The following is a 26,897-nucleotide window of genomic DNA, read 5'->3' as shown; positions in this document are numbered from 1 at the left end:
AGGCGGGGATGAGGGGATGCGGGGATGCGGGGATGAGGGGATGCGGGGAGGCGGGGAGGCGGGGAGGCGGGGATGCGGGGAGGCGGGGAGGAGGGGATGCGGGGATGCGGGGATGCGGGGAGGCGGGGATGAGGGGAGGAAGGGGGGATGCGGGGATGTGGGGATGCGGGGAGGAGGGGAGGCGGGGATGAGGGGATGCGCGGAAGGGGGGATGCGGGGATGTGGGGATGCGGGGAAGGGGGGATGCGGGGATGCGGGGATGTGGGGATGTGGGGAGGCGGGGATGCGGGGAAGGGGGGATGCGGGGATGTGGGTATGCGGGGAAGGGGGGATGCGGGGATGTGGGGATGCGGGGAGGAGGGGAGGCGGGGATGAGGGGATGCGCGGAAGGGGGGATGCGGGGAAGGGGGGATGCGGGGATGTGGGGATGTGGGGAAGGGGGGATGCGGGGATGTGGGGATGCGGGGAGGCGGGGATGCGGAGCGCTCCCAGGCTGGGTCACAGCAGGCAGTGGCTCCACTCTGGCTTCGACTATCAGGACGCACCTGGGACCGCAGCTCCACGCTGCGGGGAGGCCAGACCTGGAGAACCCGGGGCACCAGTTCAGGCTGACAACCCGGCCAGACCCGGGCAATGCCCCGCATAGCTCGCCAGCCACGGGAGGGAGTGGCCTCCAGGAGACCCCAGCCCAGGCATGAACCCAGCCCCCTCCGGCTGATGCGATGCCCACAGGGGACGAGCTGTTCCAGCCCCACCCCCACCCCCGTGTGCAGAATCCTGAGCCAAAGAAACAGCACTTTAAGAAACGAAATTGTGGACAAACTTGGAACACGGCCGTAGTGACTGGAATGGTGCCCAGGGTCATTTTAATCTTGAACAGATGAGGGACCAAGTCTCCAGCTCCAGGCCTGTGGGGTCAGGCAGCTCATTCCGCAGAGGGGGGAAAATCGCAGGGGACCTGGAGGCCCTGGAGATGGGGGCTCCTTGGTCAGCTGACTGCAGCCAAGCCGGGAGAACACCATTGCCAGACCTTTAGTTTCCAGAGATGCTGCAGTTCAACATTTTCATGGGAAAGTTTACCGTTTCCAAATGTCATCAATATTAAAAGAAAAAACCTCCACCATATGGATATAACGAGACCTGCCTGAGGGCCACCACATCCAGCCACAGCCCACCAGCTTACAACTCCCTGCGGCTGCCCCAAGATGCAAGCGACAGGAAGGGCAGCCATGGGAAGGGCAGTTCACCGGCTCGACTTCGGGGAAAATAATTTAGCCATTTCACTTACTTTGACTGAAGCCTATTATAACAATTAAAAGAAAGAAAAAACCCTACCCAAATCAAAGTGCCAACTGTAGCATGTCTTCTGGTAGCCCAGACAACCGAAATGAAAAGCAATAGGGGAATGATTGTATTACTGATGGTTTGTCAATCACATGGAATATTAGGAGCTATTTAAAAGGATAATACAGTAATCAGGACCATTAAACAGCCTAGAAAAATGTTATTGGTTGAAAGATCTGAATTCAAAATTGAAAAAGGGACAGAGTTATGTCAGGTAGTTATTTTTTAGTTCATCAACTAATCCCATTAATTAGTTTTAATTATTCAATTAGCTATTTTAATTAATTATAATTAATTTTAATTATAATAATTTAATTTTATAAATTAGTCACTAATTATTTATAATTAATTTAATTAATCCTAATTAACCTGAATTACATTATTAAAATTAAAAATTAAAATTAACTTTAATAAATCAAATTTAACATGTATAAGATGATAAATATATTTTTGCTTAAAAATCAGGTGAATATTATTACAAGTAAAAATACACCAAAATGCAGAAAGCAGACATGGGTCTCGAGAAGCCGTTTGTTTGTTGTGTCTACTTCAGTGCTAAGTGCTGCCACTTGGTAGTCAATTAAAATAAAAATAAGTGCCAGCACAGATACGAGATGCTCCGCCTTCAAGAAGCTTGCATTTGTGGAAGAAAAAAGACACTAAGTGTGTAAATGCAATAAAAAAAGGCCATTGTGAAGGACACGAAATAAGGCAGTGGGATAAAGAAGTGTGGCATGGGAGACAGGTGGGCTTCGTGGTTAGATATGACAGGAACAGCCTCTTAGAAAGGTGATGTAAAGTAAAGGTCCTACCCCTCCAGGCAAGATGGAATGAACTCTTTGTGGCAATAAGATAGCAAATTATGGGCTGGGCATGGTGGCTCATGCCTGTAATCCAGCACTTGGGAGGCCGAGGCAGGTGGATCACGAGGTCAGGAGTTTGAGAGCAGCCCAGGCAATATGGTGAAATCCCATCTCTACTAAAAAATACAAAAATTAACCCGGCGTGGTGGTGCATGCCTGTAGTCTCAGCGGAGAATTGCTTGAACCCGGGAGGCAGAGGTTGCAGTGAGCCAAGATGGTGCCACTGCACTCTGGCCTGGGTGACAGAGTGAGACTCTGTCTCAAAAAAAAAAAAAAGATAGCAAATTATAAACCACCCTGAGGCCATGCCATGCAGGATGGAACCATCACAGGGTGCTTCCTTTCCTCTCTCACCTAAACAAGCACTGGCCCTGAGGTAAGTAATATGAAAACAATTGCAGCTGTGACAATGAGATGATGCTAGATCCCCCTGTTCCACAAGCTGTAACTACAGCTCTGATGTACAAGAGGCTGATTTCAGTAACTTTCTTCTGCTAAGACACCACTGACCACCGCCTGCTCTGGTGGGTTTACAGAGGCTGCACATTGAGTGCCTTTGTGCCCCCGTTCCACCCCTTGATGTACAGGGCCTAATGGAGTGCCTTGAAATGTTAAAGTGAACACAGCTTGTATGTAACATACATGTTCACTCAGTACACATTCATTAGGACTCCTCCATAAATATTCATAGGATTCTCCTATGAGCCATTGAATATGTAAACTTGGCCAACCCATTCAGCATAACTCCTGTCTCATCTTTCCCTCCCTCCAAGTGCCTGCTCTTGTCTCTGGTGGAGGCTTTGCTTCCCAGCCTGTCAGGATGGCCACCTTGCAGGCTGCAGCCCCCCTAAGAAGTAAATTCTCCTTTCCAAATTCATGAACCTGGTGATTCTTTTGTTGGCAGTGATATCTGGGTCGATCCGAATAGTATCTGGACACCTTCCAACTTTTAGAGCATAGAAACTTTTTTCCAACCTCATCTAAATAACTTCTAAGCCTACTCTTGGATGTTTTAAAATCTATCTTCATTGGAAAGACAGATGTTCTACCAAAACATGAAAATCTTTGTATGATTCCTCTGTCCAGGTCACATCCCTCCAATCATTGCCCGCTCCCTGTCACCACCTCAGTCTTTCAAAATGCTCCAGTTTATCTCCACTGTGGCTTCTCCTGAACTTCTGTGTATCTCATTTTAAGTATTTTTCATTCACTTAGGACATAGCTTTTTACTCTACCTTATAGCATTATGACACGGCCAGCACTAGAAAACAATGGAAGAAAAAAATGCCCTCCTTTCATGTCTTTCTATATTAAACCACCCCCCAAACGGTATGAACTCCCTAGGGCTGGCCCCGCCATTTCTCTATTTTGTTTTCTCTAACCTCTGCCCTCTCTCTTCCACCTCCAGTATATGGCACGGCACATTGGAGGTGCTCAAAAATGATTGAATAAATGAATGGTGAAATCACATAGGCAGGACATCCTGGTGCCAATGATGAATGAATGTTTATGGCAGATGTGATCCAGGTCCTCACTGGCACATGAGAACTACTAATGAATGGCAGCACTCATTATTCGTTGTCTGAACGTGGCTTCAAGCAGTAGAGACGTTAAAGCATCCTGTAATGTAGTGTAACTGTTCTCTCTCTCTCTCTGTCTCTTTTTTATTTGAGGCAGAGTTTTGCTCTTGTTGCCCAGGCTGGAGTGCAGTGGTGCAATCTCAGCTCACTGCAACCTCTGCCTCCTGGGTTCAAGCAATTCTCCTCCTCAGGCTCCCAAGTACCTGGGATTACAGGTGTGTGCTACCACAGCCAGTTAATTTTGTATTTTTTAGTAGAGATGCGGTTTCCCCATGTTGGTCAGGCTGGTCTCGAACTCCTGGCCTCAGGTGATCCACCTGCCTCAGCCTCGCAAACTGCTGGGATTACAGGCATGAGCTACCACACCGGGCCAAATTGTTCTCTCAGTGCGCACTTGCAACAATTCTTGAGGGTCAATAGGAAACCCTGTTTTCTGGACGAGGAAACGGAGGCACAGAGAGATGAAGTTGCACCCCCAGTTGCATTGAGAGTTGATGGCAGAGCCAATGGTCACACCCGCTTGTTTCCCATGTGGTCTGTCTTCTCTTGAGGCTGCCGCTGACCCTCAATGGAACAGAGGCACACAGTGCCTCAGCAACCAGTCACTCAGAACTCCTCCTGGGCCTTTCTCAGAGCCTGGGACCTGGAACTCTGTGCTGTGAAATGCCTATCAAAGTCCTGGCTCTGGGAAGGGACCCCAAGTTCTTGTAATTCTGTCTGTGGATCATAGCAGGTCCTCTGATGGCTAGACACAGGGACCATAGGATCCTGGCTTTCAATGCTGAAGACTGATGTTGCACCACTGGCTCTTACTGAATTCTATTACAATCAATAACTATACAAAACTAATCTCCACATGTGCTATAAAAATATGTTGAGGTCGCTGACTACCATGTGACTCTTTATCTGTGATAAAAATTTAAGCAGGAAAAGTTCTTAGTATTTGTTAAACAAAGCTCTGAATCCTTCAAAAAATGTCTGCAGTCTTCTCTCTGAAAATACGAGCCCATGTTCACTGAGTACTGCGAGGAGATGGGGGAGTCCCACACATGCACGTGTGTCAACTTGTTTCTCACTCACAGGTCATTTTATGATTACTCCTACTTACGTATGGGGAAACCAAGACACAAAAAGAGGAGTTCATTGGCAAAATGAACACAGCTAAAAGGCGGTAAGACTCTGCCACCTGCTGTGTAAAATGAGAGATTTCAGGCTGGCTGGGGTCCCCTTCCACTTGGGCAGCTGGGCAGCTCAGAAAAAAACGTGGGGCTCCCTGCGGCCGTTGTCACGTGGTTGATGTGTTTATGGTCTTCCTTCACTTCATCTCTCAATTTTATTTACATTTTACAGTTTCCTGGTCTTTTTTCCTAGTGTCAGCTAACTCAAGCTTTATAAAATAAAGAAGAGTGAAAACATGCACACACCAATATATGTACTTCAATGTTTCTGGGATGAATACTTTTTAAATAAACATTAAACACAGCTATTTCTATCTCCACGGTCTGAGCAATGAAGTCGTGAATGTTTTCCTCATGACTCTTCACGGGGTTTTGCCCTTACATGCTGTACACTCAGGACTTGGCCCCGTGAAATGGACACAGCAAACACAGATGCAGGATGGTGATGTTTTCATGGCAGGACATCCTTCATCAGTGGCACATGTGGAGTGAACTAGCTTACGCGTGACACGGAGTCCACATCCTTCCAGGCCTGCCTTTGAGATGCCTGTCCTGGCCGAGAGGAACCACAGTCAGTCGCCGGGGCAGTAGTGCCCTCTTTTGGCCACTCCTCTCCTTCCTTAGTATAATGTAGGAAGACCTAAGACTTCACTCACCTCAACTGAATTGCCTGCCTTTAGTTTAGCCCGACCATTAGTTTAGCTCCCACTCCTCCCTCCAGTGGGAGGAGAGGTGGAGACTGATTCCTGCCTGGTTTCTACGGAGGAGGACAGTGTGTGCACTGCCCGTGGGGGTGTGGGTCAGAAAACACTTAGCAGCGACTGGTCTACCGCAAAATGACCTGCTTCCCCAAAGCTCAGACAACACCCAGTTCTCTAGGTTGTCGTGTCTTGAAGTGTTTTCTTCCTCCTTTTGTAACTAGGCAAAACAGTCTTAAGCATAACCACAAAGCTGTCACAAAAAAAAAAAGAAAATCACAGAAGATATTTGCAAGTGTGCTCTCACGAGTTATTTACTTAGATTGAAAACAATCCTTTGGTGGGATTTTTGCCAGGAGATGAAGGGCAAATAAAATTTCAAAGTGGATTGCTAAGGAAATGACTGGCTCTGGCCTTCACAGAGACGAGGAGGAAGGCTGTGCTGGTTTAGTTGTCTGTTTGCGGTTTTGAGCACTCAATGGGTGAACCATAGTGATGGCATCTGTGCCAGAGTCAGCGCCTGGCACAAACTTTTCTCTTCAATGCATCAATCAGTGTTCACTCGGGGACTCTCTTCTCAGCTGAAATACAACACTATTGCCTTTTGACGCCACAGAGATCTTAGGTATGAGTGTCCTGCAGAGGTGGTTGGCTAAGGATGATGGCTTTCTGCCCTTGTCTCACATTCCTCGCTCATTCTTCTGATGCGTGGATGAAACGGCTGCCAAGAACCTAGAGATGACCATCGCACGATCACGGATGCCTAGTGCTCACGGGACATCAAGAATGGTTCCTATTGTACTTATGGGATTTACTCTCCCGTCAAGGAAAGACCTTTTCCTAAAGTGGGAGGGAACTGCTGCTCTCCTTTAGAGTCACTTTGTACATTACAATTTAAAAAGAAATTGCATATATGCCTCCAAGGTTATACAGTCAAGACTAATAGCCAAGATCATTTTAGTTGCTTTTCCTTCAGTACTCTGCGCCTTTAGAGTAGAGTTCTGCGTGCTGCAGGAAAGAGTCAGGAAATTATTAAGGTCAATAGCAAAAGCCTCACAGCTCAATAGGCCCTTCCAGGTCGGCATCACTTGGGATTGTTAAACAGCGAGTGCAGAGGCCTCCTGGGCCAGCCTCCCCGGGGTGGGATGAAATCAGGACGCCTCAGACCACAAGCTCCTCCCACTTCCCCCTTCCTTCTGACTCAACCTGAATCAGGCGTCAGCTGCAGAGGCCTGAAGGTGACTCTTGGGGAACTGCTTCCTGGTCACACTCACAGGCAGGAAGGCTTGGAATGTGGGAACGAAGTTCATTCAGCAGATATGTGAGCCTTGCTCCAGTGTCCAAGGACCTGGGAACATCTCAGTAAACACAACAGGCAGAAGCATGGCTCTTCCTATCAAAACACAACCCAAGTTTGTGAAATGGTGGAAATATTCTGCAGTTCCATCACTACCAGTATTTTTCACATTCAATCCTAGATAATAACTGTCCAAACTCAGTATCTCTCTGAAAAGGTTAAGGAGGGCTGCGTTTGGAAGGGCTTCAGGAATTATATCATCTTCATAGTGTAAGGAAAGGGCTGAGTATAGAAGACCTTTTTACGTTATATTGTATCCATGCTGTATATATACCTATATGTGTGTGTGTGTGTGTGTGTGTGTGTGTGTGTGTGTGTATGTATTTGATGGTAACAGAACCACTCCCATTGTCACTAATAATCTTAAAAGCAATTAGCTAGGGGAATAATGATAAAGATGATGTTTACTTAAAAAAATCAGTAGGCTTAACCAAAAATAATTCTAGAACTCACATTTATTTACGTGTAAAACCTAAAATTGGACATTTGTCTTTGTGCTTTTCTATTATGTCTTTATATATGTAGCTGAAATGTATGAATAAGAGATCATCTAAATGAATTTTTATTCTACAGTTTTATAGGCAGATTTATTCTTAAAATCATCAAGACATCCCATTCAAACTCACAGCGTGTCTATTCTAGGAAACCCTCAGTGTGCTCCAGAGTGCGTGCTGCTGCTCCTAGTCACGGACGCGGCTGCCTTCAACTCCTTCCTCTTCTTCCCCTGCCACTAAGGATGGAAACCCCACTACTTGAAGGCAGTGAGTTATGCTCAGGCCTCCGAGAAAATTCCTATAAAGATCGTAAGAAAATCTGCAGAAGTCAGCAGAGCACTGAGTCCCTTTTGCACTTGCCTGTCTCATTTCTAGTGAAGGAGTCCTCATTGCTTTCAGTCTCTGGGCCTTTGGGTTATGCTGATTTTCATGGACACTTAAGATATCGAAACAGTGGGCCACACTAAATCTATGTTATATATGCTCGCTCAAGAAGGATGGCATTATAGAAAAGAAAGGACTTTTGAAAAAGAACAAGTTAATCAGGAACAACAACAAAAAAAACGGCATAAATTATCTTGACTAACAGGTGAAGTATAGAGAAAGGCCTTTCCATAAAGAGAATGTGGCCCAGAAGCCTGTTTGCCTTGAGTGTCGTCTGTGACCTACAGGGTGGGCTGATCTCGGGGAAAGGGATGAGGATTTTAGTAGCCACAGAATCCGTCCTTCTTCCTTCGACCTACAGTGAGTTCTCAGGATCTGCGCACAGTTCATTCCATCCCTCTTTCTCTTTGCTTTAGGAATACATGGAGAAAATCAAAGAGCTGCGCACAGCAGAACACACCTGCTTTGAGGACCCGCATAGCCCTGTGGTCTTGGGCAAGTCACTGAGCCTCAGTGTCATGATGAGAAAAGTGGATCCAACCGCATTAATGTAAACCTCAAATGAGAACATGGTCATTTACTCAGAGGGGAAGCAGAAACAAAGATGAATGCTAAGATTCCGTCCTAGTTCATTTGCTGTTGCTATAACTGAATACCTGAGACTGGATAATTGATAAAATAAATTTATTCCTTACAGTTCTTGAGGCTAGGAAGTCCCAGGGCATGGCACTGGCATCTGCTCAGCCTCTGGTGAGTGTGCCATGACACAGTGGGTGGCATCGCATGGTGATACAGAGCGAGAGCTGGCTCAGGCCTCTCTTCCTCTCCCTACAAAGCCACTGGTCTCATCAGGGGCCCCACCCCAGTGCCCTGATGACTAGGTCTCTGCTCCTAGTTACATTCCAAAGGCCTCAATTCCAATTAACATAGAAATTTAGGGGTTAAACTTCCAACACACGAAATTTGGGGGACACATTCAAACCATAAAAATATGTAAAGGCAATTTATATTCAATAAGGCAATACAGAAAAGTAAAATTCTGCAGACAACAGTTATTTCCCAATGCCTTCTGAGTCACTCTTTGTGGTTAAGATAAACACCACAGCATCCAGGCTTTGGTGCAATTTCATTTCCTCATTAGTTATTTTTTACGAGCACTGCTAGGCTTCCTGATGCTCACACAGGGTTGGACAAATAGATGATCAGAGAAACACCATATAGTGAGGCAAAGCCTGGGAAATGCTGAATGTCTATGTATGCAACAAGGCATACAAGCAAAAACAAAACTGAGATGGGAAAGGATTGTGAGAGGGGAGGAAGGGGCTCTATCTGCCACATATCTACGCAGTTGACATTTTAATTTTTTTCAGACAGGGTCTTGCTCTGTCGCCCAGGCTGGAGTGCAGTGGTGCAATCATAGCTCACTGCAGCCTCGCCCTCCTGGGACCAAGTGATCCTCTCAACTCAGCCTCCCAAGTGTCTGGGGCCACAGGTGCATGCCACCACACCTGGCTAATTTATTTATTTTTTGTAGAGACAAGGTCTCACATGTTGCCCAGGCTGGTCTTGAGCTCCTGGGCTCAAGTGATCCTCTAGCATAGACCCCACGAAGTGTGGGATGACAGACATGAAGCAATGAACCCAGCCTCTATGTTTTTAGCAATGAGAACAGATCCACAGATCACCCATGCAATTAAAACATCAAAGGCTTCCCCGAGTAAGCGTGCAGGTGCACGCCATCACCATGTGGCGCCATGTTGCCGACGTCTGCGTCACCTACCAAACACTTCGCTGTCCTCTGAGGTTGTCCGTGAAAGTTCACCCAGGTTTGTCTTTTTTTCAGATTCTCCCCTGTTAGTTTCGCCATTCTGGAAAAAGAAAACACAACAAACACTTTTCTTAAGATAAACTGTTTTATCAACAAAGCAATTGTAATGCATTTGTCTCTTTATAAATTTTTTATCAGATAACCAGTTTCACGCCTGTTTTCAAGATAGAATATAGAGCCTTGGTTCACAGGAGGGTTTTCTGTGCAGGATTCTGAATTCTGAATTCTGAATTCTGGCTTGTTTTCTCTGCCTAAGCACCTAAGCACTTTCTGGACCCAGTTGGTTTAGCTTTATACAAAAAAATTGGAAATATCAGCCTAGGTAAAATAAATTAGCTACACGCCAAGGGTGAGCCCGCATAGTTACTGCTTTAGATTCTAAGTGACACTGTGCAGCAGAACTGACACCAAGCCTTACTTCTCCAGTGACACCTTTGGCTAACTGGAACCAGTCAGCACCACTTTGATGGAAGAATGAGCCCTTTTAGGGACAGAAAACGAAGCTGATGTTCGGAGGCACCTTTGTATTCTGGGGGAGGAAGCAGCCTGCTGTGGGGGGCGGGGGCCAGGCCCCCGGCCACTGCTTTGGGAATCTTCAGCTTCAGAGTTTCTTCCCTGGGCCTCCCTTTGCCTGTTGTTTGGGGCCCGAATGGCAGTGTGAGCTTGTTTCTTGAGTTTAAAATTTTCAGTACATAGTTCGATCACCAGTGCGGAGAGAAGATATGGTTCAGCTTCTTGATATTTTTGTAATCAATTTTACTTGACTATTTTGAAATGTCACACTTGCACACTGAATGATTCAAAAGCTCTAGAAAGTGCACAGCGGCTGCGCGCTGAAACCCCGGGGTCTCCTGGATGCCCCCTCCTCCTCTGGGAGGCAGCCGGCATTCCCAGCTTCTCCCAGACTTTGCACAATCATCTGGGCACATTCAGACAATGACACGTGTATTCTTTTCCCTCCTTTCTGTCTTCACGTAAATGGCATCACACTGTGGATGATACGCTCCTTCCTGCTTTTGCCAGGGAAAGAGGGATCCTGGAGGTGACGTCATGACAGCAGGCACCGAGCTGCCTGCACAGCCCACGGGCATTTCAGTTACTGTTCACACCTCGCCAGGCTCCACGACCACCATCCAGCTTTTTCACATTTGTGTTTTTCAATCCTAACCGTGTTGCACTAATTCCTGTTCACTTCTCAGAATGCACACGGGCAAGGAGCATTTCTGGAGGAGGAATGAGTCACACTGGAGCCTTTCACTGAGCGGGCGTCAGTGCTGTGGGCAGCCGCACTGGTCCTGGTGCCACCCACCAGCAGCACCGGGAGGTTGCTTCTCTCGGGTGCCGCTCCCTGCAGCGCCCCACCCTGGTCTCTGCACTTAACTTTGTACCAATTTTCCACCCAATCTCTCATTTCCTAGGAGCTTTTAACCCAGGACCATAAGATGTGCAGAGTCTCAATTTTACATTCTTTTCTTTCTGGAGAGAGGGGCAGGCACAGCCATTAAGCCCACCCTGAAGTCTGATTCAGACCTAGTGTGACTCACTTATGTACTGCAGGCTGTTTGTTCCTGGAGAGAAGTCCAGCCCTCTGAGCTCACACCAGCCAGGGCCCCATACTCCGCCTCCTGGTCACTAAAAGCCCTCTCTGGAAACCGTCCGTCCCGTGTGTGTGTGTGTGTGTGTGTGTGTGTGTGTGTGCGTGTGAGAGAATGTGTGTGTCTGTGTGTGTGTGAGAGTGTGTGTGTCTGTGTGTGTGTGCGTGTGTGTGCGTGCGCATGTGTGTGCGCGTGTGTGTGCGTGAGTGTGTGCGTGCGCATGTGTGTGTGCGTGTGTGTGCGTGTGTGCGCGTGCGCATGTGTGTGTGCATGTGTGTGTGTGTGTGTGTGTGTGTGAGAGAGTGTGTGTGCGCGCGTGTGTGTGTGTGTGTGTATCCATTCCCATCCCTGGGCAGACAGGAGGGGATGGGTGGGCGACATCCCCACCAACCAATGTCCACGGCACTGTTTCCACAATGCAGTGCTCTCTGGTGTGATTAACAGATAAAAAACACATGGGTTATTGGACTCACGAAATTGAGGAGGGAAGAATTTGCCTTCACGTTGTGAAATCAAATTGGTAAGAGGACACTGGTTTGGACTGCGCTCCTGCACTGGGTCCAGCAGACGTTCCCAGTGTGAAGTGTGGTACCAAGCCCAAATGAAGATCTTTATTTGACCCTCTGAGAAATCAGGAGAGGCAACAGCCCCATTTCCAAGCAGGCCAGGTTTAGCCCAGATGATGAGGAAGTCCCGTCTGCTTTAACCTTTATAGGGAAGTCATCTTGGAACCACCCACACATCCGCCTGCATTTTGTTTTCTGTGTCTGCTTTCTTCAGTCTCTGTTGATAAACCAACCTCCTCTGCTCGGCTCATCGGAGCACTCATTCTGTTTTGTAGAAAGAGGTGTTGCCCGATTCTAGAATGACAATTCTAGAATGACAATTCTAGAATGACTCTAGAATGACAATTCTAGAATGACTCTAGACAGCCAATTAAGGTGTTTACGTTTGTTGTAACTTTGTGTGCACCTGCCAGGCTTCTGTTGCTGGTTGGCTGGTGTAGAAACCAAGCTGCTGCTTTCCAGATGGCGAGTCCCAGAGTCCCACGAGACAGTTACTAATAAGCAATGAAATGCAGATAATGTTCAAACTCACTAGTAATCAAAGAAATACAGAGCAAAACAAAAATGAGATTTCTTTTTAACACAACCAAGTAGAACAAAAACTGATTTCTGGCATTGCTAGAGATGTAGTGGGACAGAAACTTTCCCGGGACTGAAATAAACACTCTCAGCCTCTACAGGACAAACAGCAGCAGCCACCACCACAGAGCTGAGCCTTGGGGGCCTCACCTCGGGGCCTCTGACCTCACCCCCATGGCTTCCAGGCTCCCAGCAGCCTGGGACCTTCTGCGGATTTTCATGTGTCTCTATTACAGAAACTCAGAACAGCCCACTGTTTTATTCACCTCCCTGTGACGCGGTGAACTCTTTGAGAACAAGAACCATGCCTTACACACCTTCCTATCCCTCACGCCTAGCACAGTGCCTGGCACCCGGCGAGAGCTTTTTAAACATAGTTAAAATGGATTGTCTCTCTTTCAGCAGAGGGAGTCAAAGACAGCTGACTATGTACACTTTTCATATCTATCCAGTCAATTTTAGAAGACAGTAAAACCTGGAAAATAAATAATTTCCCGATAGTCCTTCCTCAGCTATGAATTCATGTCATATTTTTTTTTACATCTAGCTTCTATGCTAGTAGCAGATCATATTCTTCACTAATTACAAAATAATAAGTGTTATTTAAGAACTAATTAATTAAGTACGATTCAGCTACCGTCGTTACACATCATAGATGCATTTTCTTCATGTTTAATGTCTCTCCGAGCGGGACACGGCGAGGACCAGTAGCGTCTTCCCGTTGGCGTGGGCAGCCCTTCTCACTGGAGAGTAGAACAGTGCCGCATATTAGAAATGAGGCATTTCAGATGCGGAGTGAAAGCTGGTATTTACATCACATCACTTTGCTTTAAGTGCGTGGAGGGGGTAACCTAGCAGCAGCCACTTCTCTGTATCCACTTCCCAGGCTGGTTTTGAGGCTGTGGGCAGCAAAAGCGTGAAGAGGAAGTTTGTGTCCTGTGCGCCAGCCTGTGCCCACGTCGGTCCCACCGCGATGGTGCGTCCACTGTATTTATCCCTCACACCAAAGTGGCCACAGGTAGACCCTGAATAGTGATGGCAGACAGGACTCCAAAGCTGCCGTTTTCTCCACCTTCTCAACTCAACTCTCTGATAGTTCAACATCTCTAGATCATACAGGGACACAGCACGTGTGCAGAAAGTACACACTGGCCTGGGAAATTTCATGACTAATTTCTACTCAAATATAAGGCTTGTTTTTGACACCCGATATTGCTATTCCAAAAATATAAAATATTCCCCTACGATGAACACATTTCCTGTAAGCAAAATGTCTTCTAGCAGAATGAATAATGGAGATGATGGGTCAAAAGTGATGTGATTTTCGTGATGATAAAACAAGAGCTTCCTACAGACGGGGCTCAGACTTACAAGAGGGGATGGGTCCTGGCGGCTCAGGCCCCCCTGCGTCATTGCCCAAAAGAGTTCAAGTCTGGGTCCAAATGGAACCTGTGACTGCAGGTGTCTACATGCATTTCAAGCAAGGATGGCTGCTTCATACTATTTGTAGCAATTTTCTTTTTCATCAGCCTAAATATGTGGGCGCTGACCTGTGTAAGAATCTATTTCTTATCCATAACAATTTTAGAAGGTGTGTGGGAATTTGCTGCAGAAACCCCAGGAAGCGAACACATTCCCCTACATTGTAAGGAGCACGAACAGCTCGGGACGTTAACACGCATGGTGAAAGACAGAGAAAAAAGTGTATCTTTTTTTGGAACAAAGGAAATGATAGTCTCCTAATCTATTATACGCCAGTAATTAGTCTCATTTTCTCTGTGTGTAAAAACATAAAAACAAAAAACCTCTACCCAGCCTTGACCTCTAACCCTTAAGTGACGAGTTTTCCCTGGGGTCAGCGTGGCCCGGCACGGGGCTCTGGAGCAGGTGACCGGAGGGGCCCTGGGAACTCAGAGGTCCACCCTCTCCTGCCACCCAGAAGCGCAATTCAGTTTTCTTCATCAGAACCAGGTGGAGAAGCAAAGGATAGCATGGAGTCAAACTTCCCAAAGCAGTCACAGCCAGGACGTCGAGGGGTGGAATCCTGGTTGGTTTTGAGGACCGCACTCAGCTGCTTTTTTCTGGGTAGCCACAGCATCCAGCCAAGTCTGAGAGATCTCCTACTTGCTACAGCTACTCACATATGTGCACACATGGCACACACATGCACACACACACACGTTGTAGGTGAAAATACGCTTATAATTAGCCTTACATTTTTAAAAGATTGATGGTCTGGAGGTGGCAATTTCAGGAGGAATGGCCCAGAGGGTAAGTTTCTAATCACCACAAAAAAGGCTGAGAGAGAGGAAAACACTTGCTTGATACTGCTACAAACATTATACAGCGTATTCTCAAAGTCCTGATTCAGACTAGAAACTGCTTATCAGGAGAGGAAGGTGTTGAAACATGTTACAAAGTGACTCTCACCTGCAAAACCAGTTGTATGTTAGACTCAGAGTCATGGTCCACCACAGGCTGCTTTATTCAACACAGCCAAGAATTGATTTTGAGAATTTTTCATTCCCTTAAAAAATACTGCATTTCCCGAGATGTCCTAAGCTTGTCCAGCCCATCTTATCTTGTTGTTGCTATTCTGTTTTGTTTTGTTTTAGGCTTTTAGCAACCTGAAGCCATGTTAGTTTCTGTCTCTAGTGATAACCAGAACAGAGGGATGAGGAAGGGGCTTTACTGACCCAACCAGAAACAGAAACTAAGAACCCATGACTATATTCTCTCCTTGGACACTCGAAGCCTTGAGTGGAGAATCACTGGCCTAGAAGCAGATAAAAGTCTTATCTGGTTCTGTGTCCTCAGTACCTTGCCACTCACCCACTCGTTGCCACCCATGCTTGCACCAAACCCTGCCCAGGAGTTGAGCATACAAAGAAAATAAGGTAGTAAGCCAAATCAGGTGCTTCAAAATTAAAGCTAGAAAAGCAAGCCCAGAATGTCAGACGGCAACTGTCCAATTAAACATAGTGAGCCAAGCCCTGTCAGCCACCCTGGAGAGTGTCAATGTAGGAAATGCACCGCGTTTATTTTTTCTGAGATTTCCCAGAAGAAAAATTACACAGTGATTCATATTTCTAAAATTCCTAGGATGTTTAACAAGAGAAGTTGCAACTGTCTTCCCCCTTCCTTAAAGCAACACGTTCCTTCTGAATCTTATACTCGACTGACCTTATTTAAAAAACAAAACAAACAAACGAAACAAACCCAACTGAAACTTCCTATGACGTCACAGGCGACACAGTCATATGCGGCACCTATATGCCAGCTGCTTGGCCTTTAAAGGCTCAGGATCCTGCCGGCGTACACACCCACCTCCCCTCACCTCCTGCCTCATAATTCTCATCATATTTCTATGCACAAATCTGAATATGGCCTGTTGTTTCTCACAGCACCACACATATTTTGAGTCTGAGGTCATTTTGGAGGGGATGCTACTAAAAGGCAGATATTTCTTTAAGTTTTCTTTACCTTCTGCCATATTCCCTGCCGTAGACAGATCTAATCCACCCAGATCTTTGCAGAAAATAGTTCGGGGGCATCAGGGTCTACAACACATGTGGGTAGTATCAAAATCATTACTTGCATGACAGCCAAGACCTCAGGCTCTCAGAAGCTGACTGCCTGGGTAACAGGGAAAATAATTAAGTTTTCTGTACCTCTGTCTGCTCAGCTTTGAAATGAACGTTATAATCCTACTTTTCTGTGTGGTCACTGGGAAGAGCATTCAGTAAGTGGAAACTGCTTTTTTGCAGAAGCACACAAAACTATTGAAAATGCAGACCAGTAGCCTCTTAGCTTGACACTGTTATCAGAAGAAGCCCTTATTTCTTTCCCAGAACCATCATAGCCACCTCTCAGGGGCTCTGGCCCGGGACTCCTGGTGTGGCAGCAGAAACAGGTGATTGTGCAACAGGGGGATGTGGTGCTGCCTGCAGCGCAGCTACTCAAAGTGAGATCTTAAGCGAGTCAAGCTCCCTCCACCTCAATTTCCCCATGAAGATAATGGTCCCCATCTTGCGGCATCATTATGAGTACTGCAAATGTGCACATTTCTCTGGAGGAAAGCTCACTGCTTTTAGGACGCCTGGCCTGTTCAGCCATTGTCAGCAGTGGTCAACCCTCTTCACTGGCAGCAACGTGTTCTTTCGGAATCTTCGCCCACTGCCATTGCCCTGTCTTAGATTCCTCTCCAATTAATCCACATCAGATATTTCTAGGAGTTCTAATGAAACTTGAGTTGAGAAAGAATACTTCCAAATACTTTTTCAGGATCCAGAATCTGTTCAGCAAATTTCATTTCCAATCCCAGAAAGTCAAAGGTATCAGGTAGAGGTAAACCGGCTTATTTTTCATCTTATATATTTTTGCTCTCTTTACATTTTTATAAGTATTTCATATGTGTATATATAAAAAGACTAGATTATAAAAGGAATTTCAGCATTATCTAGTTTTACAAGGAAAGTCAATGCTAGGTTTATGTTAAGAACAGTGGTACATCTGAGATTTTATCTACTCGAAAGCTAAGTTTTGTGGATGCTCATGAAGGAATGAGGTTCCTGGGTCAGAGACAAGGGGCGAGTTATTCTTCACAGCAGTAGCGACATTTCACCACTTTGGCATGGGTTCCCTAATACCCAGTTCACATAGGAGCCATGTGAATGGGCCCAGGTAGCTGTCTGCATGCAGTGGGTTGAGTGGCAGGAAAGGAACCCTCATATAGAAAACCTGAATTCTTTAGAATCGTCAGTAGCTATGCCAGTGCCCTGCTCCAGAGGGAGACACTATATCTCCCAAGACCTGTTATTTGCTGCAGATAGACACACTGTCTATCTTCCCAGCCTGTTCATTATGTAAACATCCTGGGAAAAAATAGTCCAGAATAAGGGTGGATCCTGCCTGGCTTGCAGGACATGCAGACCCTGCTGAAAACTAACAACTGCCCTTCAGCCAGCTCGATGGGTGCATTCTCTTGCCTTCCGCCAGTTCACAGTCAAACCCAACTTCACACATTTTATTCTCAAGCTAAAAGATCACCATGATATCTGTTACTTTCGATGTACTTATCAGAAATGAAATGAGACAGACTTTCACAATGAGAAAGACTTTAGAGACCAGCCCAACCACTCATCTCACCACCAAGGCCAGGAGCAGTGACGCTGACTTGTGCACACTCACAGGGTCCTTAGCTCAGAGATGAGACCAAAACCTTGGGCAAATGCACAGAAAGGGTTGCTTCTGATCTGAACAGAGGTCTGAGGATTTTGCAGCCCCCCAGTCTGGGGGTCCTTGGAGGTAGACAGTGCCACGTAGGGGCACTGATTTTTCTGTTTCTCCCACTTTTAGGCTTAGCTGCTTCTGGAAAGGTCCATGAGACTTGTGCTGACCGTGGGGTCAGAAGACGATGGGTTCAGTGAGCCCGGGTCTCAAGGGAAATATGGATAGTTTCCAAGCTGACTTCTGCAAGGGAGTCAGAGACTGCAGGGTTGAGCCATATGTATCACACTTTTGTAGGATTCTTTTTCTTTGGTCAACAGGACTATAAGCCTGTGATAGGGAAAGGCCATAAGGCTTTGGCAGCAAGCTACAAGGAGAACTGGCCCCCATCCAGGCCTGGGAGGAGGAGACGCTCAGGGAACATGGTGAGAGTGGTGGGGTCAAAGGAAAACAAGCAGGGGCCACTGCGGGAAGGAAAGGGAACCCAGGCACAGCTGGGGTGGAACCAAAGTCCATGATTTCACGGAAAATCGATTTCCAGACACAGCCTGCATTCCTCAACCTCAGTTCAGTGCAGAACGCCCTTATAATTGCGTACGTTGGAGTATCATTAGCAGTGCCTGCCTAGGTGGTCTATGTCTAATATGCAGTGCAAATGAACAGCCAGTAAGAAACATTCATGTAAAGATCACAGCAACTAAATAGAAAATTACAGACAAAAGTTTTAATTTACCTGTAATCAGTTTACTAGATTGTGTTTAGATTATCCACATGTTCTAGGCAATACTACCTTGGATTAAAAAAAAAAAAACTGTGGGTATTTAAAGAGGATACTGCAGGAAAAACTAACCTCTAAATATCTAAAAGACTATCTGATAGAGCTTGTGAGATCTTAAGCCCTCCTCTCCCAGATCCAGAATGGAGGAGAAAGGGCTTCTCTCACAGCAGGTGGAATCACTGTAGTATCTACTCTCTTGCCTTTTTTGTCTGGAAGCTTCTCCCAGGGATGGAGTCACCTTCTGGAGATGTGGTTTCTGCATCAAACAGGGTGGATTTATTAATTACCTTTGAGCAAAAGGAGTGAATTTTTGCACGAACCATTAAACTATGTTTTTGTTATCGCTAACATTAAAATGGAATTGATAAGAGAAAACACTCCTACTCCTCTTAAAAGGATAACGAATCGTGTCATACATTTAGCCATCCATCAAAACGTCCATCACACACACTGCTGGCCTAGAGAATGCCTGACACATCCGTACAGCAGTGAGAAGGTGGGTCCTCTGTCCCATCCAGGAGCAGCGGGCTGAGGGTGGAGTGGCGCTGCAGCCCCCAGGGTTGGGGAGAGGATGGGGTTGAGGGTGCAGCCACCTGATTTTGCTACGCAAGCCCCTCTTTGACTAGAGCAGAGAGAAGACGACTGCCAAAACACGATGATGTTTTGCTTAGAGACAAACTGGTTTCCACTGCTTTGAAGACCGGCGTGAACTTGTCTTGAATGCCCACATGGAAGAGCTCTGTTTAACATCCTCAGAACAGGTGGTTTTAAACGCACAGGAGCCAGTCACCCATGAAACCGTGCATACCGCACTAACGGGGACTTTCCATACAGAACAATATGAAAATCCGAGGGAAGAGATTAGGCTAAGAGTGGAAATGAAATTAGGCATTATACTATTGACTGCAAATTGTGTGGTGGACATTACTATTAGACCCTTGCTGGTGTCAGGAGACTGTTGGCCTCCGAAGGCAATGAGCATAAAATGCTCATCTGAATATCATACCTTAATGCACACGGAGGGATTCAATTAAATTTATCATGAACCTTCGCAAGCTTTCAAACTTTGATTTGAATAAATCAAAGAGCACTGTGAGTGTGAGTTATGGAATGGCGGTGACGGTTTATGCTATTCAACTGGCAGCCTTTAATTCAGAATCGACTGCGTGCCCCTCAGTGTGATGCATGAAAGAGGGCTGCCCGGGTTTGGACACTTGTCCCATGGAGAGGCGAGTCCGTTTCCCTTTCCTGGAATTGGACTGGTCCTGGTGGTCCCGCTAACACAGCAGGGTGGGTTTGGCACTGTGCTGGCACTTGGCCTGACCTTAACGAGGACCTCTTGAGTCAACAGGTGGGCTGTTTGATTGCCCCTCAGGGGAGTCCGCCGGGGGAGGCCCTGAGGCCACATGGAGAGGGGAGCCTGGTGAGGCAGTTTCCCAGCAGCTCCCCCTGGCCCAGCTGTACCTAGAGAGGGCTTGGGCCATGCAGAGGCCTCAGCTGCCCTCTGAGAGAATCGAGGCGGTACCATCGCTGCTATGTGCTGCCTGAATACCGGCTCACAAAATCTGGAGAGCTAATGAAGCTGCAGCGGCTTCAGTGCTGAGGTTTGGAGTCATTTGTTCCGTAGCAATGCAAAGCTGGAACAACTGTGCCTGCGGCTGTCTCACGTCCTTCCACCCTTCCTGACCTTCCGCAGAGCAGTTATTATTAAATATATTGGTGACCACTCAAGTTAAACACGTGTTTAATGATTCTTGAGAAAAGGGCCACTCACACAAATTTTTGAGTATGAGGTTAAACACGCACCTGATTCCAGCGAGTAGGCATGAAAACCACCAGAAGCTCAAGCTCCCAGACTACAGCGCCCAGGGCTGAGAGCATTCTGGAGCCAGGTGCGAGGCACCAATCCCACCTCCACCCTTACCAGCTGTGCGATCAAGGGCAAGTGGCTTCGTGTCTCTGTGCCTCCGTTTCCTCGTTTGTACAAGAGGGAGAATAATAGTACCTCTTATTGTTACCACGAAGATGAAGAGAGTTAATATTTATAGAGTGCCTGGCACAGATTCAGTGCCGTGTGTTTGGTATAAAATTAAAATAAAATAGGCCGGGTGTGGTGGCTCATACCTATAATCCCAGCACTTTGGGAGGCTGAGGCGGGAGGATCACCTGAAGTCAGGAGTTCAAGACCAGCCTGGCCAACAGGGTGAAACCCCGTCACTACTAAAAATACACAAAAATTAGCTGGGTGTGGTGGTGGGCACCTGTAATCCCGGCTACTCAGGAGGCTGAGGCAGGAGAATTGCTTGGACCCGGGAGGCGGAGGTTGCCATGAGCACTCCAGGCTGGACTCCAGCCTGGGCGACAAGAGTGAGACTCCGTTGCTAACTAACTAACTAACTAAATAAATAAATAAAACAGTTCCTTTTTGATCCTTCTTCTGAAAATACTTTCCCTGCAAACTAGAGCCCATGGCTGGCACCTACATTAGGTGAATCCCAGGCCCTCACCGCATTCTAAACCATTTCGCAGAAGTATCTGGGTAAATGACAAGGTGAATAACTCTAAACACCTGTTAAAGAAAAGACACAGCATAGCTCTGTGGTGGGGCAGGTCCCTGCTTGGATTGGGTTTTGCTGAGGGATTTCAGTCCATGATTCCTCGATGCAGGGCTGGCCCAGGACAGCGGCCTCAGAAGGGCCTGCAGAGCTTGTCCTGCACTCACGAGATTTTTGCTCTCTGGTCTACACTCTCGCAAGTGACTCTCAGCACAGGCAGGATTTGGAACTACTCATTAGGATAGTCCCAGAGGAACATGTCACAAAACTAACAATTTTCTTTGGAAAATAAGGCATATTATAGAATCTAGACTTAACCAGGATCACTGTGGGAGGAATGTTATTTTAATTCAGGGAGAGTGGAGGTCTTACATGTGCCAATTTCTAAACTGAGGTCAAGAGACAGGTAATGGAACCATCCATGTGGAGGGATTATCCCCGGGCCATCCTCACCGAGAGCTGTACCCGCCAGGCCCGGCCTGTCCGGGGAGGGCTCTCTGCAGACCCACGTGCTGCCATGGGCCTCCTTATCTCCCAGCCCCAGAAGCTGAAGGACAGTTATCCGCTCTAACAGTGGAAAATGCATTTTCATGGCTAATCCCAAACCAGCCCTCAAGCCCTCTCATCTGCCCTTGTGATGTGTCTTGACATCTTGCATGTTCAGGAGACGCACTCATGCTGTGTGAGTCGCTTTCCAGGTCATAAAGCAACACAGCCACATGGCAAACAGCATCTTACCAGGGGATGAAAGCTGCTTTTTGTCTCCCTTCTTACCTCCACTTTCAACCGCCCCTCTTCTCTCCCTGTCATTCCACCACCCGCCCTCCCAGGTTTCTTGCCGTCTGATCAGTCACTTCCCAGGAATGAAGGAAGTTTTTAATATTTGGAAGCTGCTCTTCAGCCCTTCCCGTAGGTCCTCATGTGACCACTTCTGGAGAAAGGAGTAGAAAGAAGGTTCATGTCACAAAGGGCTCGTCAGCTCCGACTCCAGCAGAAGATCCCATAAAGTTGTTTACAGCTTTCACTATCTCTGCATTCAGCCAGAATCAGGAAATTCGAAGCCGTCTTCCCATGAGGATGTGGCTGGAGCCTGGAGAACTCATTTCTCTGGAAGCTGTCACATGAGGACTTGAGCTGAGGGCTGAAGAGCAACTCCAGAGTTGGACAGCAGATCCGCAGAGTGGGGGCCCGAACCTGACAGGTGGGTTCCGTCCCGTGCCCTGTGCTGGGGCTCCGTTCCTCTCTCCTGTCTTGGGTGGCAGGGGCTGCCCCTGGGGTCGGGTGGGGTCCAGCTAATGAGGATGCTCCAATCCTGTGCTGGTCCCTGCCTGTGACCCTGTGAAGCTGGGAGCCCCAGGTGGGCTCAGCACTGGGACTCCAGGAGCCTGGCTGTGCCCTAGGCACCCCTGCCCAGTGCCCTCCCTAGACTGCGGCTCCATGAGCCCGGGGATGAGTCAGCAGCTCAGCCATCACTGAGGCCAGCGGGAGAGGAGACTTGAAAGCAGAAGTGTCCCACAGCAGGACACATCATCCCCAGCCCCAACAAACGACCAAGCCTGGGAGTCCCCAGCCTCACGGCTGCAGAGTCGGCAAAAAGAAGGAGATGGTTCCAACGTGCTCAGAGTGGTTGGAAAAGCGTCTTCCGGACCAGGGGTAGCGGGCCTAGGACTATTTCTCTGAGAGGACGACATCACCCAAGAGCAGCCACCCAGTACACTGAGCTTGGAGGGACGCTGATATCTCACCCTGATGGGCAGATGGCAGTGCCCAGGCAGGCAGTGGCACCTGGTGGGTGGGCACCAGGCAGTGCCACCCATGGCCATGTGGGGAAGCAGGGCTTAGGGAAAAGCTCAAACATGTAGGTTTGGAGATAAATGGAACTAGTCAGTTTCTCACCGGGACAGACAATGTTTAGGGAGAATTGTGGAATCTCTCAAAGGCAAATTCTCTCTCTCACTTTGCATTTCCTTACTGGACAATGAGGTTGAGCATATTTTCTTTTCTTTTTTTTTTTTTTTTTTTTTTTTGAGACAGAGTCTCGCTCTGTCGCCCAGGCTGGAGTGCAGTGGCCGGATCTCAGCTCACTGCAAGCTCCGCCTCCCGGGTTCACGCCATTCTCCTGCCTCAGCCTCCCGAGTAGCTGGGACTACAGGCGCCCGCCACCTCGCCCGGCTAGTTTTTTGTATTTTTTTAGTAGAGACGGGGTTTCACCGTGTTAGCCAGGATGGTCTCGATCTCCCGACCTCGTGATCCGCCCGTCTCGGCCCCCCAAAGTGCTGGGATTACAGGCTTGAGCCACCGCGCCCGGCCGGTTGAGCATATTTTCATGTGTTAATTGGCGATCTGTATATCTTCAAAGGTAAGTAGGAATAAGAATAATAAATATTATAATAGCACATACACAATTTATTCGCTTGCTGATATTTCAGTTCTTCAATATTATTCCTATTCTATAAATAATAAATATTATTCCTATTCCTACATTTAGGAATATTAAAAACTTCCTTGATTTCTTTATCTCTCAAAGGTAAATTCTCTCTCTCACTTTCTCTAGCTCTCTTTTTAAGAAGCAAATATTCCTTGCACACTCAGAATAAATTCAGATTCTGTGTGGGTTGGTTGTATATACAATTTCGTTTAAATTCATATGTCACTGTTCTTCAATTAAATCTCAAAATAGGGGAGGAGAAGCACCTGACAGCATCCGGTACTGCAGCTCCCTCCAGGACTGAACAGTTCTTCACCAGCTAGAGTGCACAGTGAGAATCAAGTCTACTAGTATTTTATATGGATGGGAAAAAATGCATGTTTTTTAAACCTAAATCTGGTGATAAGCTATATTTGAAACCCTTTAAGAACTGAGGTATCAGTCCAGGAATAAACTGTGTGTGTGCTGTCATAAAAATAGTTCTTATAACTTTGCAAACTTATTGGTCAGCATTTTTTATTTGTTTCTTTAAAAAAAGATCATAGTTTTATTCTTGCTCTAGACTGGATTTCCATAAGTAATAAAAGATGCTAGCAAAACACGGAAAGCTTTCAGGATCAGAGGACAGAATATGAAGGAAAATGAAAATAAGAACTGTACAAATAGGCTCATCTCAAAGGCATCCCCTTTCTCTGCAGAATCAGAACAGGACGGGGACAGTAAGGCTTGAGGGCAGCCCCCAGGCTGTTCCAGCCACACCGGGCTCCTCGCCCAGGGCCCTGCTGGCATCTGGGGTGGATCATTCTTTGTTGTGGAGCAGAGACTGCCCTGCGTGGCAGGGTGTTTGGCCTCCACCTACTAGATGCTGGTAGCATCCCCTGCGTTGACAACCAGACCATCTGCAGGCATTGGCAGATGTCCCTTAGGGGCAAATCATACCTCATTAAGAGCCCTTGGTCTAGACACAGGAGTACTAGAGAGAAAGGGAAAGCTGCCAATCCATTTCCTAGTATACTTGGTGGCATCACACTTTTCATAAACACATATTTTCTATTTTATTTATTATTTATTTTTTGTGCGTGTGATGAAGTCTCACTCTGTCGCCCAGGCTGGAGTGCAGTGGTGCGATGTCAGTTCACTGCAACCTCTGCCTCCTGGGTTCAAGCAATTCTCCTGCCTCAGCCTCCCGAGTAGCTGGGATTACAGGCACCCGCCACCGTGCCTGGCTAATTTTTGTATTTTCAGTAGAGACGGGGTTTCACCATGTTGGCCAGGCTGGTCTCGAACTCCTGACCTCAAGTGATCCAACCGCTTCGGTCTCCCAAAGTGCTGGGACTATAGGCGTGAGCCACTGCACCCAGCCAAGACACTTTTTATCAAAACTCTACTTTTAACAAACTGTAGAAATGATCCCTGAGAGTATAGTCTTAAAAGTCGACTTTTAAAACAATAATTTGAAAGTAGGGACAACACACAGGAGTAGAAACTGACTGGAGGTGGGACGTTATCTCAGTCCTTAAAACAAGTGCCTCCTGGGCAGCCGCTCTTAGAGATGACACAGAAGCATGAACAGTGGAAGAGACCACAGATCCAGGAGACTATTAACAGGGAGAACCTTTGACACCATCAAGAAAGGGGCAGACAACCCAGAGAAGTGGTGAAAATATTTGCAAATCATATCTCTGACAAAGATCACGTATCCAGAATATGTAAAGAATTCCTACAACTCAACAACAAAAAGACAAAAACCCAAGTTCGAAAGACGGGGAAAAATTTTGAATAGACATTTCTTTAAAAAAGATATACAAATGACCAATTAACACAGAAAAAGGTGCTCAACATGATTACCCAGTAAGGAAATGCAAGTCAAAACACCATTAGATACCAGCTATAGTATGGCTAGAATCAAAAAGACTAATGGCAGCTGCTGGTGAGGATGTGGTGCGGTTGGAATTCGTGTACATTGCTAGTGGGAATGTAAGTGGCCTCTGTGGAAGGAAGTTTGGCAGTTCCTCAAAAAGTGAAACATAAAGTTGCCACATGACCCACAACTCCACTCCTGAGGATACGCCCAAGAGAAATAAAAACAGACGTCCACACAAAGTTTATACAGGGATTTTCATAGCAGCATATTTTATAATAGCCACAAGGTAGAAACTACCCAAATGTCCATCAACTAGTCAATGAATAAATAAAATATGGGATAGTCCTACAGTGGGATATTATTCAGCAATAAAAAAGAATGAAGGACTGGTACGTGCTACACCATGGATGAGCCTTGAAAACGTTATGCTACGGGACAGACACCACTCACAAAAACCCGCCTTTTCATGTAAGATGAAATGTCCAGAACAGGCACATTATAGACACTGAGAGGACATTAGTTGTTATTTCGGGTTGGGGAACAGAATGAGGTCGGGTGGGGGTGGGCAGTGACCGCTCGTAGGTATGGAATTTCTTTCAGGGTTGACAAAAAAGTATTAAAATTAGATTGTGGTGATGGTTGCACAATCCTGTGAATGTACTAAAAGCGTGGACGTGTACACACCAGTGCGCACCCAATAGCCAGCACCCAGTGAAATGCTGACTGGACACGTGGCTCAGGGAAGAACCATGAAGGATGAAGAATCCTTCCTCCCTCCAGCGGCTGGACCAGGTGGTCTGGGGGACGCCACGTGGTTCAGACGGATGAGGAATCCTCCCTGTAGTGGCTGGACCAGGTGGTCTGGGGGATGCCACGTGGTTCAGTGCCAGGATCCAGACTGGTTTTGAAATGTGGGGAATTAACATTTAAGGAGACTAACTATTCTCTTTAACTAATTGCTAGTCTGGCTATTCTGCTTCTGGATAGAATATATATATATTTTTTTACAGAGACACAGTCTCGTTCTGTCACCCAGGCTAGAGTGAAGTGACACGATCTTAGCTCACTGCAACCTCCACCTCCTGGGTTTGAATGATTCTCATGCCTCAGCCCCCTGAGTAGCTGGGACCACCATGCCCTGCTAAGATTTTTTTTCATATTTTTAGTAAAAATGGGGTTTTGCCATGTTGGCCAGGCTGGTCTTGAACTCCTGACCTCAAGTGATCTGCCTGCCTTGGCCTCCCAGTGTGCTGGGATTACAGGCACGAACCATTGCACCCCACCTAGAGTGATTATTTGAATGAGTTTATGAGTAAAGCCTCAGTAAATACTCCCTAATGAATGCTGAGGACCCAGAGGAAAATTACAACGATGTCCAGGACCCTTGTCTTTGACCTTTTCTTTTGACAAAGGTTTGACAAATTTTGATAGTATCAGAGGAAAACACAGGAAGCACTTTCGATAACATGAGTATATGAGAATTCAGGATTTGTTTTTAAAGAAACCACACAGGAGAAATATGAACATATGTCCACATAAAAAGTTGCACTTGAGTTTTTGTTTATAGCAGTGTTACT

At 46.8% G+C, this 26,897-nt stretch overlaps 1 protein-coding gene across 2 annotated transcripts in view; it reads right to left on the bottom strand.

Moving 5' to 3' along the window:
• Positions 1–26,897, bottom strand: part of MBP (myelin basic protein) — a 154,022-nt gene that overhangs the window by 81,100 nt on the left and 46,025 nt on the right. For both annotated transcript variants that reach the window (XM_015122215.3, XM_015122218.3), the window contains exon 3: positions 9,679–9,766. In XM_015122215.3, the coding sequence (XP_014977701.1) occupies positions 9,679–9,766 (88 nt within the window). The remainder of the gene's footprint in view (positions 1–9,678; positions 9,767–26,897) is intronic.

This window comes from Macaca mulatta, chromosome 18 (assembly GCF_049350105.2).
Source record: "Macaca mulatta isolate MMU2019108-1 chromosome 18, T2T-MMU8v2.0, whole genome shotgun sequence".
Taxonomy (NCBI): Eukaryota; Metazoa; Chordata; class Mammalia; order Primates; family Cercopithecidae; genus Macaca; species Macaca mulatta.
The sequence above is the reverse complement of the archived record's forward strand: the minus strand, read 5'-3'. Positions and strand labels throughout refer to the sequence as shown.